The sequence below is a fragment of the Corapipo altera genome, unplaced genomic scaffold (genome assembly GCF_003945725.1).
Source record: "Corapipo altera isolate COAL_440 unplaced genomic scaffold, ASM394572v1 104, whole genome shotgun sequence".
NCBI lineage: Eukaryota > Metazoa > Chordata > Aves > Passeriformes > Pipridae > Corapipo > Corapipo altera.
Genome location: NW_020884920.1, coordinates 2,481,881 through 2,503,099, shown reverse-complemented (window position 1 = coordinate 2,503,099; position 21,219 = coordinate 2,481,881). Strand labels below are relative to the sequence as shown.

Here is a 21,219-nt window from a genome sequence, read left to right as displayed (position 1 = left end):
AGGCACTTCAGCTGAGGTGAGTCTTGGGGTTTCCTGATGATTTGCTCTAATCCAGAGACGGGAAAGCAGAGGATCCTCGGCAGAAATATGATGCAGGAGCAGCCAAGCAGGGGAACAGGGTGTGCTGGCGAAGGCTCCAGCAAGCTCTGCCTGTTGGTAAGTGGTGGTTTGCTCTGGGGGGCAGGTGCCTATCTCCAAGGCAATGCCACAGCTTGCAAAAGTCACCATCAAAATTCTCCATGGTTCTAGACGTCTCTCATCAGTGCAGGGTTTGGCAAACTTTGCTGCTCATGTTCTCTTACAAACCTCATGCTCACGGCTGCAGTTCACAAGTGGAGTATCTCCCTGCTTTGGGAACCAGGCCATCTTAATTACAGCCCACACAGATGATTTTTTTTATTTCTCCCATAGGTGCTTCCTTCTCATGTTCCAGAAACTGCATGTTCTTGGTTTACTGCTTCTCCATTCCTTCCAACTCGGAGAGCTTCCAGGAAGGGAGATGGAGAGGAATGTGATAAGCAGCTTGGCTGGTTAATGAGCTCCCTGTCTAACTGAGGGATTCTTGTGTGCTGGGTTCACTTACCAGTCCCTGGTATCTCCCTCAAGTTATCTGTGTTCTTCTGGCTCTCCTGGGGGAGGGGTTTGGCACCTGGTTTGAGTTGCACCTACTTTTCCCTTTGTGCCACACCACCATGTCCAGCAGGGCCAGGCACAGACCAGAAAATGCCTCTGGGTGGCAGGGCTGGAGAGCTACAGGAGGCTGTGATGTGGCTGGGAAAACAGAACTTAAAAAACACCCAGTTCCTCACATTGTCGGAGACAACTGCAGAGTCATTGCAGAGAAAGTAACAGGAGATTTTTCTCTCCCTAATTTATGTCTCTCCTGCATATGGCTTCTACAGAGTCACTGATGTTACAGACAGATGGGTTGGCATTTTACTAGACAGAACACATGGGCTAGATGTTGTTAATGCTTGTTAACTACTCACTCTGCAGCTTGACCAGTCCAATACAGTCACCTCACAGATGGTTGGAAAGCTGCAGCCTGGGTGCTGGAGCGGTCCAGCTCTGCCACACGTGGTGTGACAGCAGTTGGGATATCGTGCATTTGGCTGCTCTTTCCAAAGGGCTTTGTTGTAGGTCAGAGATAGCCATGGCTGGGGCATCAGCATGGCTTCCATATGTATCAAGGAAAGACACTTGTTTGTAAAGATCCTGAGCCTTTTATAGAAGGTTTAAAGGCTTCATTTCATAGTTTGGATTTTTATATGGAATGGGGTTGAAAAAATTCTGTGAGCCCTGTGCCTATACTCCTTAATGGTTGATGTTTATAAGCATATTTGGCTGGTGAACACTATTTAGCAGACCTGAGGTCTATTAAAAACTTATAATTTATGACCTCAAGCTCTGACTACAGCTGACTGCCAGTATTAGTTTAGAATGACATCCCATGTGATTTTCCTTTTTCTGATGTGAGTAGTCTGCTATGATTTACTCTCACCAGTCTTGTATTCAATAGAATAATTTCTAGGTATCACCTCAGCAAATCTCCACAGGGTGAATCTCCTTGGTTTGGAGATCCCGTCAGCATCTGTGGATGCAAAAGTAGATGCTACGGGTGAATCCTTTATGTTACCATCTTCCCTCTTTGACAGTAGTGATGTTCAATTTGCAGCATAATGATTGGAAGCTGAATGCATCCTACAGATGAGAAAGGGAATTTTAGTTTCAGCGCTTGTTCTCTAAAATTCTCAAAGCACTTTTGGAAAATGCATGGATATTAATCCACACTGAGCAGTAGTTCTTCAAATCTATGATTTAAATTGGATATATTTGTCTCTGTCTGTCCTGAACTGTTCAGTAACATTAATGCACCCTGATAATAGCTGTCACATTTTACCCTGGGGGTTGTTCCTCAATGATAGGTGAAATCACAGCAGTTCAAAGACCTGTCTTCCAGGATGAAAAGCTCTATAGGAATATTCAGATATAAAATAGTAATAGTATGAATCAAAAAATATGCTTCCCTTATTTTAGGGCCTTTGATCTTATTTTTATGGTATCACATTTGACAGTCTAAAGGGCATTAACCTGTAGGAGAAACCTCTTGAAAGAAGATGCTGACTTGCCCTCTGCTGCGCAGAGCACCATCCCCCAGGATTAACACCAGCAGCTTTCCCCCATGGAGAGGGGTGCAGCACTTCAGCACATGTCCCTGCTCTTTTTCAAGTTTCCTTTTTCACATGAGGTGCAGGAGAGCTCACATAGATCAAAACATGGAGCTGTAGGGGAAGTTCAGTGCTGTGCAGTACATCCCTCTCTGTGTTCCTTTGCTGCTGAGCTGGTGCAGCATCCAGGACCCCATCACTGCTGTCACTCGTGTACATAGTGCCTGGGTCGTGTTTCTGATTAAGATGGAAGTATATGAGCTGACCTCTTGTTCCAAAGACATTCTGGGGTTGTGGTTCATCTCAATGTTGAATAATAAGAAAGAGAAAGGAAATGTTTGCTATAAATCTCAGTGCACGCAGGGCTGTTTCTCACTTATTCCATCCCAGCTTTCAATTTTCTTCTTGGCATTGCCAGGCATTTGCTTTTCTTTGCTCAGCATCTAAAAGCAGCTTTTTCATTACATTTCCTGGAAGGCCCTTTACAGGCATCCATCCCTCTGCCTCATAAATTCACTTTATATACCAAGCTGGCGACACGGAGTTCAGAGGTCTTAGCAAGAAGCAATTATTATAAAGAAGTACTCTTCCTCTTTTGGGTTATTAAAGGGAGGAAAACTTCTCTGCAGACAAGGAATGGTCATTTGTGAAAGGGAGGTGACTTGATTGATTAAGAGGTGCATGTCCATCGTGTGAGAACCACCATGGACAGGCGTCCTGTCAGGCCAGCTGGAATCTGCCAGTTACCATGAAAAAAAGAAGGAAACCAATAAACAGTTTGCTAAATAACCTCATAAATATTTCCAACCGTAAGCACATCTTGTGATACAATTTGGTGTTTGTTGTTGTTTTTTTTTTTAATATTTCTCTAATTTTAAATGAACGGCCTGTAATTAAAGTGATTTAGAGGCTACCTGGGGACCTGGTATTTGAGCAGTGCACGATGCTTAGGAAAGATTGATTGGTGAGGCATAACTCAGTTGGGGGATTTTGATAATGATATCATCACCCAGGAGGACCAAGTTTGAGCAATTAAATCTCAAAACCTCGTGTTTGGGTTCTTATAACTTCAGCAGGCAGTTTCCACGTGTGCACACACACACACACACACACACACGTTTTCCCTGAGTATTTTCTGGGCACTCCAGTTTTTTGGCTGACTCTTTGTATGGTGGGCTGCCCCGTGTGTGTCTGTATGTCCAGGGTGATCTGAAGTGATGATTTATCAGCTCTGCAGACCCAGGAAGAGGTTGCCAGCCCTCTTGGCATCACTGCTTCCCCCCCTCAACATCTGCACGTGGAAAAGGCGGCCTTTGACATTTAGAAAAATCTCAGCGTCTAAAGCAAGAGGCAGAAACAAAAGGATTTTCTCGTTTAAAGGTCAGAGCCGGCAGCTTCTTGAAAGATATTTTCAAGTGGGTTTGTTGGGCTGTGTCAGGGTTTGTGTGCATTACTGGGTGCTGAGGGAGGCAGTGGGTACTGTAGGGAAGGCGTCAGAGAGGCGAGGAGCTGACAGGACCACCAGTGTGCCCGAGGCTTTGTGGCACATGTGGTAATGGTGCTGTGGAGGTTTCAGGAGGTGATCAGGTGGAACAGCCAGCCCTGAGGGCTTCTGCTGACAAGTGAAGGGGTTGGGAAGAGGGAGTGACTGCCCCATGTGAAGAGGAAGACTGAGGGATTTAGATGGTGAAGGCAAATTGCCGAAGGGATCAGTCTGGTGGGGATATGTGCATAACCCACGTTGGAGCAGATGGCACAGCAAGTCTTCAAGGTAGGGTGGTGAACACCACAAGGAGAAGGGAAAGGGCAGTGAGAACTGGGGCACAGAGGAGAATGTGGCCACAGCATGGCCCATAATGCCACAGCAGCCTGTGGACCTGAACAGAGCAGGGAGTGGGTGGAGTGTCGGATGTGAAGCTGTGGTGCCCCTTCCCTCAGCCCACACGGGGCTGTTTGCCATGTGTGCTCAGAGCAGTTGTCCGTGGGGATGCAGCACAGACAGTGATTTATGGAAGGAGTGTAGCAGATGAGATGGGGCCTTTGCAATACAGTCACTGGGTAAATGTCACCAGGCAATGATTCACTTGCTCCTTTTGACCCCTAATATGTCTTAGCCTTGGAAAGTACCATCTACCACTGAGCATGGCTGAGCGGTATCTGCAAAGCCAAGGCTTGTCTCTATGCCAAGGGGTGGAAAGCCACTCTGGCAGCCCTGTCAGAGTCCTAGACTACCTCCTTCCTCATGCTGTGGAGGTGTTTGAACCTCCTTTGTTCCCCAGCTGAGACACAACTGTCTTGCCTGCTGTGCCTGGCACAAAGCTCCACCATCCCTGTTGTCAGCTCGCCAAAACCCATTCAGGAACTCCACCTCCGGCACTGGAGGCGTGTGTTTGAAGATGCAGGAACACATGTCCTGCATGGATTGCATCCCCAAAGACAGTTGTACTTTCTCAGTGTGGAAATCAAAGGTAGGATATCCTCACTGCATGCTGAAATCTCAAGTTGTTTTAAATGCTGAAGCCCTCTTTTCCCTGTTTCTGCATTTCCACTCCTTACTTCCTCAATACATCTCCATGTCAGCTCTGTCCTTGGGACATGCACCCACCCTCTTTTCAGTCTTATTCCAGTGTCTGAAGGTCTGCAGGACATTGGTTCTTATGCTCAACCTGTATTTTTCAAGAGGCATCCCTTGTGTGATTCAAGTCACACTGCATGCCAGATTATAGCAAATGGTATTTTTGGAGCCAGAGTGGGGATATCCGTTGTTTTTAGGTATGTGTCAGAGAGAAGAGGAAGGAGGCGTATGAGACACTAAAAAGTGAGTGTGTCTAGATCAGAGTGCACTTCTGAGCCATATTGTGAGCTCTGAAATTACTTAAGCAGCCACTGTCACACTTTTAACATAACTACCCCTCTGCTGGTGGAAGAAGCGTGCAACAGCAGCATGGGGACAAACAGCAGTCAGAAGTCCTGTATATGTTACACTGAAGTGTCAATAGTGGGGAGAACCTCTGTTATGGTCCATATGTTGGTCCATCCAGCTGCAAGTCCATCTTCTAGCAGAGATGTTTGGGAATGCCTGTTGCTCTTTCACATCTTCTGTGTTGTCTTCTCCTTGCTGAGATGGTCCCTGTTAGATCTGAGAACTCGCTTTTCTACCACGCTGGTGGTTATGTGAGAGATTTTTATATGTATATCTAAACTATAAAGCCTTGAATAATTTACCAGCTTCCAGGGTTAAGAGGAAGATTTATGATGTTTCCTTCTGGCAGGCATCTGCTGATCTTGACTCCCCTGGAAAAACAGTTGTACTAACAGCTCCTTTCTCCAAGCAGATCCGGGAGCAGCTACTCCAAGTTTATGTTGCCATGTGCTAAATAGACCTGTCTTCTTGTGGTTTACAATACAGTGAAATCTGATTGCTCTGATTGCTGTGGGGTAGCAAGAGAAACAAGGTGCCACCCTTCAAATCTACAACTGCAGTCACACCCTCTCCCCCCAGCAGAGCCAAGTGTGTGGTAACATGGGGCAAAGATTGATTTCCTTTGCTTCTCCAGAAAAGGTCCCAATAGGCCTTAAATCAGACTGAACGGGCAACAGAACCTGGTGAAAGCTGAAATCTTTCCTTTTGCAAGTATTTGAGATCTGAATAAAACATAACATAGACCTGAATCTCAGCAGTTTAGTGAGCCAGACAGACTTTTTTCATTAATGAAACCAATAGAGGGCTATGTACAGAGTACCTGAGAGATGGTGTTTTCATAGTGCTTACCTTCAGCTGCTTCAGTCTGCTTTGTGGTCAGGGAAACTGAGGGTGAAGGGGCAATATTTGAATCTCTAGTGAAGTGCTGCACTTGGCTGGCTTGCTCAGCACAGAAGGGAAAGGGGGAGTGAAGCATGATCTTGGTCCCCAGAGTGTCCTCTTGCACTGACTCCTCTAAGCATTGACTATGGGGTGGATGGGGATACTCAGAGGCTCAGCTTTTCCTTTGATCCTGTGTATTCAGTTTGACTCTAAATGTTGATTTCACACTTTTCTTTAAAAGCAGCAACACACTATAGAGATGACACCAGTAGCGCTGGGGGCAGAGCAGTTAGGGCTGGGTTTGAACATGCTCTGGTCTCTCCTACCCCATAACTCGTGGACTGTCCCCATGTGACACTTGTTTCTGTTCCTCTCAGCTTCACATTTGATTCCTAAATAGGCTTGGGTGGTTTTGCCTTTGCTGAAACTTAGAATTTTTGGGAATGCATCAGCAGAGTAAATGATGATTGCATTACATGGAGTGTGTCATGTGAACTGCTGGTTTGTGCTGGCACCTGCAAGTTCTTGTTAGCAGCGATGGTGTCCAGGAGTTTGCCTTTGAGGGTTGAGACTTTTTTTTTTTTTTAATTTAAAAAAAATTTATTAAAAATGAGTGGAGGGAATCCTAGCTATGAACAGTGAAGATGAGGACTTGATTGCCCTTCCAGCTTTGAACTGCTGGAAATTTCATCTTCGTATTTTCATAAATCCAGTTTTTTAGACCTGGAGTCACAGGCATGGTCTGCATTAATCCAGAATGGTGTGAAACAACCAGGCCCTGCAGTGTTCATTCAGCAGGGCATCCCCCCTCGTGCCTTCCCCCTCGGTGCTCCCACACACCCCTGCACAGCCTCCTGCCTTGCTGTGATTCCCTGCTCACTCCCACGCCACCCACTCCAGCACTTCCCTCTCTGCCTGCAGGTGCACCAGGCAGGATGCAGCCTGGCATTTGAAAAGAAATCCTATGAATTAATGGGAACATATTGCTATTATTTCGTATAATCACTTTATTTCTAAAGCACAGGCTGCAGAGGTGCTCCTGCTGTTGAACCCAAAGCAGCAAATCTATCTATACATCCCAGCCTATACTACATTATGAACAGATGGGTGAAGAAAAAAAAAACAATAAAAACAAATAATAAGAAAAGTAATAGTGATAGCAATTTTAAAACACTCCCAAGGGAAAAAAAAAGTTTCTCAATTTTTTTAAAAGCAGTGTGAGATTGAATGAACTGCACTGTAAATGCATCCATCCTCCAAATTCACATATAAACCTCTCCTGGCAGAGGAAGAATTGCCTTTTTTCCAAGCGGCTGCCTTCTTGCCTTGTGCCTGTTTCAGAAGCGATCATAAGAAACCTGGGTGAGATGTTTGGGGTTTGGAAGCTTTCTGGGGTTTTCTTTGATTTTTTGGAGTTCCAGGGGAGACAGAGGCCATGGAGGTGAGGGAGAGGATGGTGCCTCTCTTGACAGCTGAGAGAAACCACAGACCTTATTGAACTCAGCAGGAAATATCAGTCTCCTCAGAAGCACATATTTGCCCACATAACTTTTTTCTGAACGTTATTCTTCTTCCTCTGCTGCAGGAGGAAACTTTGGTTATGAAGAATAGTAGAGAGAAATTACCATTAATCTCATAAAAAAAGGAAAATATTCAAATGTAGCCTTCACACGTGATGCCAGTGAACTCAAAGTAGAGGAAATTTAAAACATTTATGCTGCTCTGTTTCTGAGGTCATAAAACACAAGCAAATGGTCTGGCACTGGATGCTAAATTTCTTAAGGAACTTAATTTAATTAATTAAACTACTAAACCAATTAATGAATTTGCTTGTAAATTCTTAGAAAATTAATTCTGTGCCCAAAGAGTGTTTTAAATCTGCGAAGGAGTCAGTGTATTTCATACAGAGCTTGAATTCCTATTTTGGATGAATTCAGTTCTGCACTGACTTTAGAGACACAAGTGATGCTTTCATAATACTTGGACCTTCCCCCAAAACTGGCGCTTCCCATCAGCTGAATCCGAGGGGGATTTGCAAAACAAATCCTGTGCTGCTACCACAGCACCCAGCCCTTGTACTCACTCCTTGCTCTGCTACAGCCTCACATTGTACCTCTGGCTTTGCATGTTGGGGTTGTTTGTCCCTCCTCTTTCCTCTGCCATCGCCGCCCCCTCCCCTGTTGGCCTCTTTCATCTGGCCCAGTGGTACCTCAGGTGCACAGGAAGCATCAGGTGGCTCCAGTAAGCAGCAGATCAAAGCACTGCACATCCTTTGGATTTGCTGAAAAACAACCCAACCAGAATGAAGGACATTTAAACAGAAGTTAATTTACTTTTTCACGTGGAAACCTTGTTTCAATTCCCTGCCTGGCTCTGAGGTGACAGGGGCATCCTTAGTACTTTGCACTCCTCACAATCCAAAGTGACCCAAACATGAGGAGTTCATAATTAAATGTGTCCAGGCTCCTGAGAACATGAAACCAGGAGGAAGCGGGTTCCATAGAGCTCTGGGTGGTTATTGCTTCCCTTCTCTCCTGGCAGGTAAAGCCATGTTTTCCTTTCACATGGCAATCCTCTGGCATCCTTTGATTGGGGGGGGGAGGCTGCCCTGTTCCTGCGCACCCCAGGGAATGCTGGCCATGCCTGGCACAGCCTATGCCATCCCACCTCGGCTCCATCAGGAAGCAGAGCTTTGGAGCAATCAGGAATGGGAGCATTTTGAAGAGGAAAATGGCAGGGGAAAAAATTAGCATTTGCGCTGTGATGTTTTTTCTGTTTATTAATAAACAGGCTGCTTTCGTACCTCCGGGGGCAGGAGAGGCTCCAAGCATTCCTTATTTCTCTTGCATCTAGCATTTTTTTTTGCTTGTTTTATATGTTACAGGAGATTTGTAATGTCTTCCCACATGTTGAGTTTCCTTATTTTCATGAGAGCATCTCTGGAATAATTCCTCTGGAGGTTTTGGCTGTGCGCTGCCAGGCTGATTTAAACACTTCAGGGATGCTGTGTGGATCAGCACTCATTGGAAAGGAGTTGTGTTAATTAGGAACAGGTTTGCTTCCTCCTACAGAAGTGGCATGACTTCAGAAATAAGTGTTTTCATGGAAAGAAAGCCTTTGTGCAGAGCTCCTGCCACCCAAGGTCTGGGTGGTGGTGGCAGCAGTGACCCTGATGTGGGCACTCTGGTTCTGCTTTGGCAATGCAGTCTTTTTCCAGGATGGTCAAACCCCTCATCCTGCCATTGCCACAGTTGTCACCAGGGAAGGCTCACACAGGGGTCCTGCCTGGAGATGTTGGAATGCAGGACTCAGTAACAGCCTGATTACACCGTGTGCCAAACGGATAACGTGTCCTTGGTGACAGGCAGATCCTGCCAAAGGAGGCTTCAGGGTGATGCTGCTTGCTCTTCCCTGCATCACGAATCACAGGAGGTGAATTAAAACCCTGGGATATTAATGGGCTTGTTCTTCTTTCCCCTTAGGCCTCCAGCTCCTCTGGTGGAAAAATGCAGCTTCTGGAAACTGAGTTCTCACGAACCATCCGGGAGCTCATTGACCTCCACCTGCTCCGCCAGGACAGCATCCCAGCCTTCCTCAGCGCCCTCACCCTCGAGCTCTTCAGCCGCCAGACCATCGCTTAGCATCCCACTGCCACCCACCAGCCAGGGCTGAGCACTCCTGGGCAGGACACTTGAGGTAGCGAGGACAAATTCTTGTCTCCCTCTCCTAATTTGTGGTATTGGGTTACTTCTGTTTTGCAGGGAACTCCTTCTTCCCTACTTTTTCATGCTGATTCACAAATCCCACCAGTTCCTCTGAAAAGTGTAATTTTCCTCCTGTGAGAGGGCAAGTCTAGCTCCATCCCAGGGCTCTCTCATGCCAAGACCCAATCCCTGCCTTTGAACTGGCAATGTGTTCATCACTACCCAGACTCTCAGCATCCCTCTGGGAATACAGTGGAAACTGCTGGTTTGAGGAGTCACAGCATTGCCATTCACAGATTTTTCCAAAAGGATTCCCCAAATCTTGGCCCCAGCAAAAAGGTGAGCCTGCATGAGGATGGTGCTTCCTGTCCCATGGTTGTTCTCTTCTAATGGGAGGACAGGGACCCAGGGAAGGTCTCTTGCTCTTACAAAGAGCTCATCCCTCAGCAGGGTTGAAATTATTTTCAAGATATCAGTTACCTGAGTCTGCCACCACTGAGCAGACAAGCATAAGCATAAATGGCCATTTGCAGAGCCTATACCTGTGTTTACACTTCTGTGTTGTGTGGTGTGCTCAGATGTCACTGCCATGCTTTTGGTTCCTCACTGAGACTCTTGGGCTCTTGGTTATCTCAGGACTGTAGAAGGTGGAATGGAGTGATTTAGGGTGTTCTCACTGCTGCTGGTTTTAGCCTGCTGCCTGTCACCAGCCTGTGGGTACCTGTTTTGGGGAGTCTCCCTCTTCCTCCTCTGTGGAGATGGAGCATCCCCAGAAGTCTGAAATTTTGTGTTATAATGGATATAGTTCTTCTGTCATAAGAATAAAGTGTAACATCCCAAACTGGGTGTATGACTCCTTTATTTGGGATACACACGGTGCCCTTGCTGTGCTCTCCTGCATGTAGAGGTTGATAACCATTCCTCCATCAATGATCTGATGCTGGTAGTGCTTTGAGAAGGGAGAACATCATTATATTTTCCAGGCAAGTCTCATTCATAGTATCATAGAATCATGGACTGGTTTGGGTTGGAAGGGAACTTAGAGATCATCTAGTTCCAACACCTGCTGCCATAAACCAGATCAGTTTGCTATGAACGTCTGTGTGTATTGATTTCCTCTTGATATCAGCAGGAACATATTCCCTAAGCTTGAGAGAAGGTAGTAGGGAACAGGCTAGAAAGTTAGCTTAGATGCTCACAGCAGCTGCAGGGTTGGCCATGCTTGCTGGAGTCACTCTGGGACCTGTTGATGTGTCTACAGGCACAGAAAACAACTGCTACAGACCCACCTGATCAGAGGTGGAGGGACAAGCGTGAGCTGTGGGGAGTCTGCAGCCCCCATCTCCCCAACCTTCCTCTGCTCAGGGTTTGCAGGGAAGCGCAACAGCAAAAAGTTTGGCGTTTTCTCTTCTGCTTGAAGAAGTCCTGGTGGAAGATGAATTGCCAGGCATGCTGTGCCAGGGGAACGCTGCCTGATTCATATGCGCGACGTGGCACAGAGAGTCGCCTTCCTCAGTCATGGGGAAAATGAATCATGACGTCAGCCGCATTCAGCTCCTCCGCCGACACAATAGCGGATCCTGGCTGCCTCTGAAAATTTTTCTCTTGGCTCCTTGCAGGAGAAATGAAGTAATTAATAAGTTTACAATAAACCCTCTATCTTAGCAAAACACAGGTGAGGCGAGAAGCGATGCTGGAGAGCGACAAGGGAAAATGCGTTCTGCCCACTGGAAAGTTGCCTCCCAGGAGTGAAAGTATAATAAGTTCAGGTAGAACACACAGTAGTCTTCTGAGATGCCTCCGGTGGGGAGGAGACAGATGAATTACTGCTCTGCTCCCTGTACTCCCAGCAAGACTGATTTGTTCAACTAAGTTTAATACAGCAGCACAGCTGGGAGCGGTATGTGGTGAGGATGGGTGCTTGGCTAGATGTGCCGGCACAGTGCAGCACCTGGTCCTCTCCACGGCTTGGGAAGCTGCTGGATAACTGTCCTGCTTTGGCCAGCAGCATCCCTGTCCTTGCTTGTGGCATTGCACTGCTGCACAGTGAGCAGGCTTGGGCACTGCATGAAACTGGGACTTTTGAGAAGCTTGACTTCTCTAAGGCTCACTGGTGGAAGCCTGGGAGTTTTTCATGTGGAAGTGTGGCCATTGCAAAGCCACTTCGGCCACCTGTGGGACACGGAGAAGAGGAGCTGAGCCTCCCCAGTTTCTAGCTCCAACACTGAATTCAGGATGAAGCCCCAAACACATGGCTGTACACTGCCAGCATGACAGCTCCCTTCTCTGCCACCATCCTGCTTGTCTGAGCCACGACAGAGCTGCGAGGAGTAACTGTGATGCTGAATTTCACAGTGATTGTTCCTTCCTTGCCCAGCTACACAGGGCTCAGAAGCCCATCACAGGGCCCTGTGTTCACTGCCCCTTCCACGGGTGCAGCCCCCTGGGGCAATGCAAACAGAGATCCCAGTTGCCACCACCCGAGGTGAGTCCCATCTGGGTTTAGCTCATCACTTGCAAAGCTCCAGCTCCATTTGTGGAAAATCCTTTTAGAAAATCTTGGGAGATAGGTAATAAATTTGCAGTTGGTTGGAGGGAAGAGGCGAGAGCGATCACAAGTGTGCATGTGCTTACTGGGTCTCTGCTCGCTCACTGGGTTTATAGACTGTAAAATGTGATTTATTAGAGGGACTGTGTGTGTCAGAGCACCCTCTTGTTTGCAGTGTTGCCTGAAGCTTCCCTTCACTTAAACTGCTCACGAGTCCCCGCTCCTCTGCTGATCAGCTCTTTCCATCTGTGTGCATATATAAACAGCAAACGGGCAAGGAGATGTCAGGTGCTGCCATGCAGCCGGTGAAAGCAGCAGAGCTCTGGGCTAAGGCAGGTATTGCAAGGTTTGTGCCTCTCCTAAGGGCACATCTCTGAACATGGTGCCTCTTGCTCCCACTTTGTGTCTCCTGGCTCTTGGTGTTGTTGTGCATTGTTTGCGTGAGCCTCAGCATTGTCCTGAAAGTGCATGATGCCTGACAAGGAACTAAGGAAACCCTTTTGGGATCAGCCATGAGAAGCTCGGGGTTTGTAGATGTTAGTTTTGGATCCTCTGCATGTAATGCTATGAGGAAGGGAAGGAGAAGGGGGAAGAGCATGAAGCTGTGATGGAGTTGGGTACCTAGAGGGTGGAGGGCAGGAGGAGAGCTGGGGGTGGATTGAAGAAACAGGGTGCTGGGCAAAGAGAGGAGCCAGCAGTGCCAGCATTGCTGTTGGTTCTCCATCGCTCCCCTCCCCTTGCTCTGGTGCTCAAACAAGGAGCAGCACCCACCCTTTGCATTTCCCAGCCTAGCAGCGGGCTCAGAGACAGCTGAGAGTGGTGTGAGTTGGGCTGACAGGTGGACATGTCAAAATAAACCCTGGGAAAAGAGAGGCAAGAGCCTTCCTAGGACATCACCAAGGTGATGTCAGACCCCGGCGGGCCGTGCTGCTCAGTGTGGGAGAGGGCACAGCCAGGGCAGGTTTGGTTCTGTTGTGGTTTTTTGCTGTTTGAAGACATTGGGAAAACGATGACGGTGTCGGATGCCAGGTGACTGTAGCTAACGACAGGAGCTGGGGAGGATGGAACAGGCTCTCTGTGCTGGTGTGAATCACATTCCCACTGCCTGCTGTGACAGCAGATTCGGATTTAATAGCAGCGTTGCTGAAACTTGCATGATATTTAAAAGCTACAAAACGCGCCCACTCTGATCAGGGGAGGGATATTAAATAAATAAATAAATAAATAAATAAAAAATCAGCAAAGCTCTTTCATGAAGTCTTTTTTAAATATTAAAACCCCATCTTTCCCAACAGGAAAGCTTTTTTCAGGCTAAGAGGAGCGACTGAACGGCATCTGATGATATTGCATTGACACAAGTGTCTAGAAAAATAGGGTAGGAATGTATGATCTGTTCTGAAAAAGGAACCCTAGCTAATAGGAAATATGCTGATGCTACTTTTAATTTCATGACTCAGATTTGCTGCAAAATTGATGGAAGTCTGTGTTGGAGCTTGGTTACGTTAAAACAGTTCTCTGCTGCTTGGGGGTTTTCCAGTCCTTGTTTCTTGTTTGGGGGAATTATTATTGTAAAATTTATTGGTACTCTGGGAGTTTGCAGATTTTATTTGAAAGGACAGGGGAATGGTCTGGCATCCAAAGTAAAGAGGAGATTTTTGCTCCAGAAACCTTCTATATAGAAACCAGTGGCCAAAGCCTTCTCCCAGAGACTGCTGCAGACCCTGGTCCTGGATGGTCATCCCAGCAGCTCCTCCTGCTCCTTCCACCCACTGTGTCTGTGTCTCCAGCCTTCCTTCTGTTTCCCCTCGGAGCAAATACAAGGGACAAAACAGAAACAAAATAGACTTTAAAGAAGCCACTGTCATGTAAGTTAAGGAGCACAGAGGCAGCTCATTGCTGCTGGAGGTGTCAGGAGCAGCCCATGCTTTTGATCACCACCCAAACCATGTTCCTCCATCAAAGCACATTCCCTCAGGTTTTCAGTTTTCTTCTGCTTCCCCAACATGGGATCAAGCCTCTACCAACCCCTTTGTCTTCCCTCTGCTGTTTCCTGGCCCAGTCTCCAGTGCTGATGAGTTTATTAGTGTTGCTAATTTTACCTGATGCATATTCCTTCTCTTTGTGACAGGTGATGTTTTTTTTGAACTCTCCAGCTGACTGATTGAGCTCTATTTAATATTCCCCATTTCACTTTGAATTCTCTTTGTTGGCTGTTGCTTGTTGTGGTTTTGGTTGTTTTTCTTTAATCCTCCCACTGCCTCTTTTTCCCTCGTGGTCCCTCTGATGCTTCTTCAACCTGGAACAAAGCCAGAGACCATCAGGAGGTCATTGAAACACAGACGGCTGTAGGATTTAAATAAGGACGGGGTAATTTTATGACCATTAACAAGACTCGCAGCTATGCCAGCTAAAGTAATAAGGGCAATCATATCTCATGGTTCGAGGAGCCAGATCATTGCTTGTAGGGACTGAGAAGGTAATTCTGCATCCCTGACTCCCTCCCAAATATGATACAGTTGACAAGGTGCACCAGGCAGGTCAAAGGGCAGGAGGATGCACATGCAGGAGAAGGTGCCAGGCACAGGGCTTGGCTAGAGGACAAGAGCATTTCCCTTATCATCTCTGTCATCACACTCCATTGATCTGATCAGAAATTTCTGGTATCAACGTGATGGGAAATGTTCTGCAGGCAGGTGAAAGGCTCTGAAGTTTGGCAGATGGACCTTTTCTCTCTCCATGAGCATCTACTGGGTGACATTTGTGCTGTATGATGGCAGGCACTTCGCCTTGCTGCTGGCTGGTTCATCTGCCAGGCTGCCCCATAACCACTGCCAAGGAGAGACCTCCCTAAAGAGAACTGGAGAGCATGGACATCAATTGGCTCCTATGTTTTGAAGGTGCCTCCCACTCCCCGCTGACCATGCAGAGTCACATACATAATGGGATGATGGCAAGTCACACTGTCCCTCTTTCACCCCTTCTCCCCTTTGCAGCTCTCCCAGCTCCTCCACGTGCACGTGTCTTCCCTCAGCTTGTTTTGGGAGTCACGCTCCAGCCCTTGGGGGTGTACGTGATCGGCTCCGGCTCCAATCCCGTTGTTACGAGGCAGAGCCGCCCGTGAGTGGCGTGCTCTGAAGTGACAGCTCCTCTCGCCGTGAGTCCTGGGAGGGGAAGGAACAGCCCTGGAGAGGAGACAATGGCAGGGAATGAACCAAATTCACACGGAACTGGGGCACCCATCCCAGCAGCTGCGCTGAGACAAGGAGGAGTGAGAAAAGCTCCTCAGATAGCACGAATCCCTTGGATGGATCCATCCTGCCCATGTTGGATGTCTTTGGGTAAGTCTGTAGGTAATGCCAGCACTTCAGTTCAATGATGGAGTCTCCTGCACCAGTATCCTGGATGCTGAGCCCTGGTTCCTGTGGGCAGAGCATCACCTCTGTGCTTCCATCCCAGTTGTGGGACTCCTCACCCGAACCTGCCATGGAGTGCTGCCATCCCTGAGCTGCTTCCCCGAGGTGAGGATTACAGCTCTCACAAGTTGCATGTTAACTTTGCAAACTCTCTAGAAAACAGCAAGTGCAGAATAGACCCCGAGTGTCCTAATGACTGATTTGGAGAGAGCACTGTGGTGGTAAACCATAATTAATAGTCTATAGCATCACTTCTAATTGCATGCAGGCAGAGCTGGGAAACACAGGAAGCTTGATGGGCAAGTTGGGAGCCACCAGCACTGCCCAGCAGGGGAAGTTTGTGTGGTGTAGGCTGAGCTGGTTTGATTGGCATCTCCCAGTGTATGCTGGGCATGGGCATGAGCTATAGGGAGTCACATCCTGTACCTCTATTTGCTTCCCAGTGTGGCTGTGGAGCAGTGGTTTGTAGGTGCCTCTGCAGAGTCTGGTCATTCCCTGTTGGCTTTGCCACTGCGAAGGGAGTTGTCAGCTAACCTCCCCTCTGCACTCCACACAGGGAGAAAGTGCTGTGAGTGGATGGAAATCCCACTGTGTAGGATGCCCAGCCCCGGCCCCTCTGGCAGATAGGGTGGTTCTACAGGTTACCCTGAAATTCCAACCCCAAGCATGTTCCTGCCCTGTGCAGAGACCCCATGGCAGCTACAACACCCCTCCAGCCTGGCTGCACCTTCTCTTCCTTGCTTCTGTCCTTAGGAGGAGGAGGAGGAGGGTGGCTCATGGGACTGAAGGAGATGTGTTCCCAAGGTGAGGAAGACACTGGGCCCCCCAAAAGCCACAGCCTCCTCACATGTACCTTGTTTCCATCACAGCTCTTTTCTGGCTTCACGGTTAACTCGGGACAGTCCCTAGGTCCTGTAACCGGTGTTAAATGTAATGAATGATCTTGTCCTCCTTGTTTGTCTCCTCTTTAGTGTAACACTGTAATTAGCTTAATTACCAACAGATTCATATTTTTTTTTTTTGGTAACTTAAAATGGAAATTAAATTTTGCACCAGGTTTTACAGGCTGTTAACGGGAATCGAATAATCAAGCCTGACTCCAAGTCCTTGAAAATGAGTATTAAAAAAGGTCTGAATTTGCATATTCATGTTTTTAATAGGGTTCAGAAGGTATATTTGCAACTGATGAAAAGGATTAATTAAGCCTAATTTGCATAGGAAGAACAGTTTAACCCCTTGCATCCTAACAAGGCAGAGACTGACAGTTTGAATCCCGTGGTTTGATGCTGTCAGGACCACACGGGCAGCACAGCAGAAGGCTGAGAGCAGCATCCTGCTGAGCACCTTCCTTCCACTCCAGGAGGACAGAACCAGGAGAATCCATGATCCCAGCATCATCCCGGTGCAGTTGGTCCCCCTGTGCCCACAGCCACCTCCAGCTTTGGCCTCCATCCCTCTACCACGGTGGTTTGTTACCTGTGTGTCCCATTGGCAATGCCACCACATCAGGCCTCGAGCAAAACATGCTGCTCCTCCTGCCATGAGCTGGGCTGGGCAGCTTTGACACAGATTAAAGGAAATAATTTCTGTGCAGCCAGCTTGGTTCCCTGAGCTGTTCACAGTAGGGCCAGCATGAGGTGGGAGCACCATGGCTGGTAGGGGCACTAAAACCTTCATCTCCTGATCTCTTTCCAGTTTCTTTTTTTTTCTCAGTGAAGCTGATGCTAGTCAGGGGCTAAAAGCATCCATGGGACCATCAGACTGGGGTGAGACTTGGTGTGTCCTGTCCTGCTCCTGGCCACCAGTCTGTGGCTGATCAGGAGGTGACAGCATCCCAAAAGCCTGGGACTTGTACAGCTTCAGAGAAAGGGACAGAGAGCTGCTTGCACTCTAAATCCTGACTGGCACTCCCAGCACAGAGAAATCAGCAGGGTCTTGCACAACTCTGTCCAGCTGTGATCTAAGAAAAACATATACCCTGCCCATGCCTGTGGTGAGGGGTTGGAACTAGATGATCTTTGAGGTCCCTTCCTACCCAAGCCTTTCTATGATTCTCTATAACACCCCCCCAGTCAATCACCTCTCAGCCAGGAAAGCAGAGTGGGAATGTGATGCTTCCCAGGGCCCTACAAAGCCGAGAAGAGAGCACAGCTTTGAGTCAGTGCCTGAATATTGCTAAAAAGTGGCAAAAAATAAATAAATCAGGCATTCATTTGCTTCAGCAGGTGGTGTGCTGCGTTCCCCCTGTAATGCTTTGGTGGCGTGTGTTGCTAATTATTTTTCGGGTGGAATTTGCTGTGCACAGCGCACGGGGTTCATTAGACAGAGATGGCTTTGAAGTGGCGTTCGGAATTAATGCTGGCATATGTAAATGTTTCGTGTGCCACGGAAAAGATGGCTATAAATGATGCATGAGGTCCAGCGAGAGAGATGCTAGCTTTGTTTATACACACCCATTGGGCTTCGTTATGCCAAAGGCAGGCAGAGGAAAATCGGCAGTGCCTTCACAGGCCACATATCTGCTGCCTGGCTGCATGTGAGCATTTAGCAGAAGTTAACGTGGCATCCTTAGCACGCCACATCCCGGATTTCCTCCAGTTAGAAACGTATTTAAGCGACCCATCAAGGCTGCTGCTGTCCCTGTGCTCAGTGCCTTCCCCGGGTCCCCCAGATGATGAGGAGGACACATCCTGCACTGTAAATCATCGAGGTCCTGACCTGTGTGCCTCACTCAAGAAAAACCTGCCTCGGGGGAGAGGCTTTTAGTGGTAACACTGGTGTCAGGAGTCTCTGCTCACTTCTTCCTGCTCTCACCTGGCTCATCCTCTCAGCACAGGGTCCATAGTCCGTGCTCACAGCAGAGATGGGGAATCTTTCATTTAAGAAGAAGAAAACCTGAAGAAAGAGAAAGAAAGCACAAAGCCCACAGGCATGGCTGAGAGAGCAGGAGGCAGTGCCTGGGGCGAAAAGCCAGGGGAACATAAGATCCCTCAATTCCCGTCTCCACCAAAGGCTTTTAATGATGGCACTGCTGCTGCTGGACACATCCCAGAAAAGCCAGGTTCAGCTCTATGCCCTGGAGGGTGTATTTTATCCCAGCAAATGCTTTCAGAGATGAATACTTGTGCATCTCTTCTGTAAAGCAGCAGGACCCCTCTTGGATCACCCAACAGTGAGGTGGAGAAATAGCTCCCCAGCATCTTCTAGGAGTTCTTTGCTGCTGGGTTGGGCGGGCCATGGGTGAACTACGGCTTTCTCCTGGCTGCTGTCCTGACAGCTCTGGGGTGAGCTCCAGACCTCACACAGTCCAGAGATGGCTGGTAGGACCCTTGGGAGACATCCCTCCAGCACAGAGCTGGGACACCTGGAACCTGTGCCCCAGCAAAGTGGAGTCTACACCAAAAATGGAGCACTTCTATGGGGGCAGCTGAGCACCTGTGCAGCTCCCTTTCTCTGAAGTGGTGAGGCCTGTGGCAGTACCTGGCATGAGATGGGCTCGTTTTTCACCATGCTGGGGCTGTACATATGTTGGACTGAACAGCTCCATCCTGAGGAGAGTTTCCTCTTCTTGGCTGCTTCCCTTTGCTTTGACCAGGAGAAGCCTCCAGGCCCTTGGCCACACCCAGACAACTGGGGGCTGTGTGTGGGGCAGCCACTCAGGCACTTCACCTCTCCTCTGCTGCTGCTGCCAAGAAAAGAGGCTGGAAATCACCGAGGTGCAACTGTGTCATGTTTTCTCTGCAGTGTTTACGAAATTGCTTGCTCATCAAACAAAAAAGGAACTGTTTGCTTTTTAAGTAAAACAAATATAAAATACCTCCAGCTTTATTGCCATCCAAAAGGCTGCCTTGTTCCCTCAGCCTCTGTGCTTGCCAAGGCCATAGGCAGGGTCTCTCCAAGCCCAAATCACCCACCCCATCCACCCACAAACAAATGCCCTGTGGACTCCACATCCCTGCTCATGTTGGCACAGAGGCAGTTCCTGGGCAAGGAACACCAAGTTTTGGAACTGCTGGAGACCTGGAACCGTCCATGATGTCCAGACTTTCAGACAAGCTCCCTGTCAACAGGTCTGGACTGGACAAGCTCAAGGTAAGGAAGGAAGGAACTGAGCATAAAACTGTGACCAAGTGGTGGGAGGATGTTGCTTTTTCCTACTTCCAACTGTTTATTTACCAGCATGCTTGAGAGCAGCAATCACTTCCTCATGCCTTATTGAGAAGCTCAGCTGTGAAATAACTAAATGAACCATTCCTTTTTATTAGCCTTTGGACTTAGCAGAGGAGCAATCAGTTAATGGCTGACCAATTTTTGAAGATGCTAAGCACATTACAAGTGCTAAGTATTATTATTTTCCCTGCAAAGCTTTATTTTTCCCTCTGAATACTCAGTTTAAATAACCCTTCCAATTACATTATTCGGTTTCATGCATTCTGCTCAGATTAAACACAGTGCCACTTACAATTCACCCACCTCAGTGGCTTCCAGGTCTCTGCAAGCTTCATCCTAACCTTTGCCTCTAAACCCTGGGTTAAAGCAGCCTTGGTTCTGGGTCCAGCATCTGCACCAGCTCTGCTTTGGCTTCTTAAACTCAAATGCATCCACACCACTTTCCCATGGGCACTTCAACCTCTGGCTCCTTGCTCTTGCATGTTATTTTTCTTTCTTAATAGGGGAACATCTTGCATCCTTTCTCTTTCCTTCCAGCTAAATTAGCTCCCTGGATAAGCTGTCTCCTCCCACTTGCTGGCAGCTTCCTGCAATGCCTTGTGCTGTTTTAATTTCTTCGTCTTTAGACGGTTTTGTACCCTGGTGCCAGCCAAAATACCTCACTGGACCTGGAAATCTCCACCCTTATATGTCTATGGCTTTGCAGAAGAATGGGACTGGCTCAGACTTCACACTGGTAGGTGAATCCATCTCCTGACAGCTTCAGAGCAGCAGTGTCTAGGACAGAACTGTGAGATGGTGGGAGAGGAGAAGCCAGCCCACCCCTCACCTCACCGTCCTCCCTGACTGCGAGCTCTGCCATGGAAATACATCTGGAGTGGCCAGGCACCTGCCCTCCCTAGCCTCTGCTGGCAATCTCATACCCCAAGCCCCAGTGTCTGCATCTGACTGTCTTTTAGGAGCTGTGATCACCCTGCAAGGCTGGAGGCGGCGGTGGAGCAGCTCAGGAGCTGTCAGCTGTCAGCAGGTGAAGGGTTCCTCATGTGTAGGGCTGCCCGGGATTTCCCAGTCAGAGATGTGTGTGTGCCAGCTCTGTGGTGGGTGGTAGTGTTGTTACAGCCAGAGTGATCTGAGGATATAATTGAGATAAGGTTGTATGGAGAGGTAACAAATTGCAACACCTGAGATGGCTGGTGACAAAGCTCAAAACACAAGAGTTTTTTGTGCACACAAGTTCTTTGTCAGCCTAAGCTGAGCTGGACATATCTGGGATGATTCAGCTGGACAGTGGTGGATGATTTATGTCGATGTACTCCATGGCCACTTGTCCAGTGGGTTGCTGGCACTGCCAGCCCCTTGGAGTGACTCCCAAGAACTGCTCCACTCCTGTTCCTCCAATCTTACTGCAGCA

The 21,219-nt window shown here is 48.0% G+C and overlaps 1 protein-coding gene across 3 annotated transcripts in view; it reads left to right on the top strand.

Moving 5' to 3' along the window:
• MAD1L1 (mitotic arrest deficient 1 like 1) overlaps nt 1-10,518 on the top strand; it is a 353,651-nt gene extending 343,133 nt beyond the window's left edge. For all 3 annotated transcript variants that reach the window (XM_027656701.1, XM_027656702.1, XM_027656703.1), the window contains one exon: nt 9,456-10,518. In XM_027656701.1, the coding sequence (XP_027512502.1) occupies nt 9,456-9,614 (159 nt within the window). In that variant the 3' untranslated portion in view covers nt 9,615-10,518. The remainder of the gene's footprint in view (nt 1-9,455) is intronic.
• Nucleotides 10,519-21,219: the final 10,701 nt, after the last annotated feature.